General features: G+C 42.2%; 1 protein-coding gene across 1 annotated transcript; it reads right to left on the bottom strand.

Moving 5' to 3' along the window:
* Window positions 1-219: 219 nt before the first annotated feature.
* On the bottom strand, window positions 220-1,108 carry LOC132365268 (ADP-ribosylation factor-like protein 5A). Its single transcript, XM_059921956.1, has one exon. The coding sequence runs from the start codon at window positions 1,106-1,108 to the stop codon at window positions 569-571; it is 540 nt and encodes a 179-aa protein (XP_059777939.1). The 3' UTR covers window positions 220-568.
* Window positions 1,109-1,819: the final 711 nt, after the last annotated feature.

The following is a 1,819-nucleotide window of genomic DNA, read 5'->3' as shown; positions in this document are numbered from 1 at the left end:
TTTTTTTTTCTTTCTTAAGAGCAGCTCAATGATCTGGGGGTTGGTTAGTATGATATGGAGAACATAGGGGAAGTACAAAATGGCACTTCCACCAATGCCAGTACTCATCTCATTATGGTTATAACTAAGGATATTATTAATTTTTGTGTTATTTCCTTTTTTAAGAACATAAATCAAAGCCATTAACTCGAATTTGAGGTATATACACAATACCTACACAACCCTATGCAAAATACTTTTGATAATAAAGCTCTTAAATTTAAAAATATCCTCCTCTCCCTTTGTACTTACCACAGGCTACACAATGTCCTGAGATGATTCTTTATGAGAAAAATGTCCATCACAGCTTTAAGACCTTGCTTTGGAAGGAACTAATGAGAAAGCAGATGGAAAGGTGAGACTTCATCTTTGTTTTCAAATAAGTGGTCTTAATTTTTCTTCTTATAGAAAAAGTTTAACTGTTTAAATCAGTTTATTATAAATATATCTAAACCATTAATTTTTGCAGCTTTCAGGTAAAGTCCAGCACTTCATTTATACAAAGTCTATGAGAATAGGTCAGTAGAGATCATCTAATCTTAAATCGTGACATCATCCATTCAAGTCCTTGGCATAATCCCTCGCCAGTAAGAGCGCAGCAGGCCTGGACCTGCCACTGGTGATCTTTAATAGAAGTTAGTTTCAAAAACTGGGAGATTTCTGCTACAGTCTTGCATTCTTTAACATCTTGTTTATTAGCAAAGATCAGCAATCCAGCTTTCCTTAGGTCCTCATGGGCTAACATTTTATAGAATTCTTCTCTAGTTACAGAAATCCTTTCTCTCTCTGTACTGTCCACAGCAACTATTACAAACTCTGTGTTAGTATAGTAAGTGCTCCACGAAGAACGAAGAGATTCTTGGCCACCAATAGCCCACATTAGAAAACGTGTATTATTAATCACTATCTCTTCTACATTACTTCCTATTGTTGGGGACGTATGTACAACTTCATTCATAGAACATTGGTAAAGGATGGTAGTTTTTCCCGCATTATCCAGCCCAACAACGATAACATTGTGCTCCTGGTAATTGAACAGTCTCCATATCCTGGTGAAGAGAATTCCCATTCTCGGCAGCGGACCCCTCTCCAGCCACCCCTGCCGCCTGGCCTCCCCCGGCTCAGGCTCAAGGGGAGGAGAGAGACGCGCCGGAGCCTCGGTCTCTGCCGCCGCTGCTCCCGCGATGGCCGTCGGCCCGCTTCCTAGGAACCGGAGGGAGGCCGAAGCCCAGGCCGCCCTGCCGTGCGCGAGGACCCGCCGCTGCCGCCGCGGCTCCCGCCTGGCTCGCGGACATCGCCGCCGCGTGGAATGTTTTTTAAAATTTCAACAAGGGATTCTGATTATCTGCTTGTATATATTTCTACAAATAAATTTATTTACACAAATAAGTTGATACAAAAAATTTATTTACACAAATGAATTGTAACATACCTCAGTATGTGCTGTGATTACAGAGAAGGAGAACTGAAGAAGAGAACTGGGTAGTAGGAATAATTTGTCTCAGGCTCACCAAACATTTCTCTGTAGTTGGGGGTGTTATTTGCTAGGGCTGCCATAACAATGTATTGTAGACTGGGTGGCTTAAACAACAGAAATTTATTTTCTCGTAGCTCTGGAAGCTACAAGTCCAAGGTCAAGGTATCAGCAGGGTTGGTTACTTCTGAGGCCTCTCTCCTTGGCTTGCAAACGTCTTCATTCCCTCTGTGTCCTCACGTGGTCTTCCCTCTGTGCTTGTTTGTGTCCTAACCGCCTCTTCTCATAAGGACACGAGTCGTACTG

This window comes from Balaenoptera ricei, chromosome 4, assembly GCF_028023285.1.
Source record: "Balaenoptera ricei isolate mBalRic1 chromosome 4, mBalRic1.hap2, whole genome shotgun sequence".
NCBI classification, from domain to species: Eukaryota; Metazoa; Chordata; class Mammalia; order Artiodactyla; family Balaenopteridae; genus Balaenoptera; species Balaenoptera ricei.
Note: the sequence above shows the minus strand (reverse complement) of the source record. Positions and strands in the feature narration are given on the sequence as shown.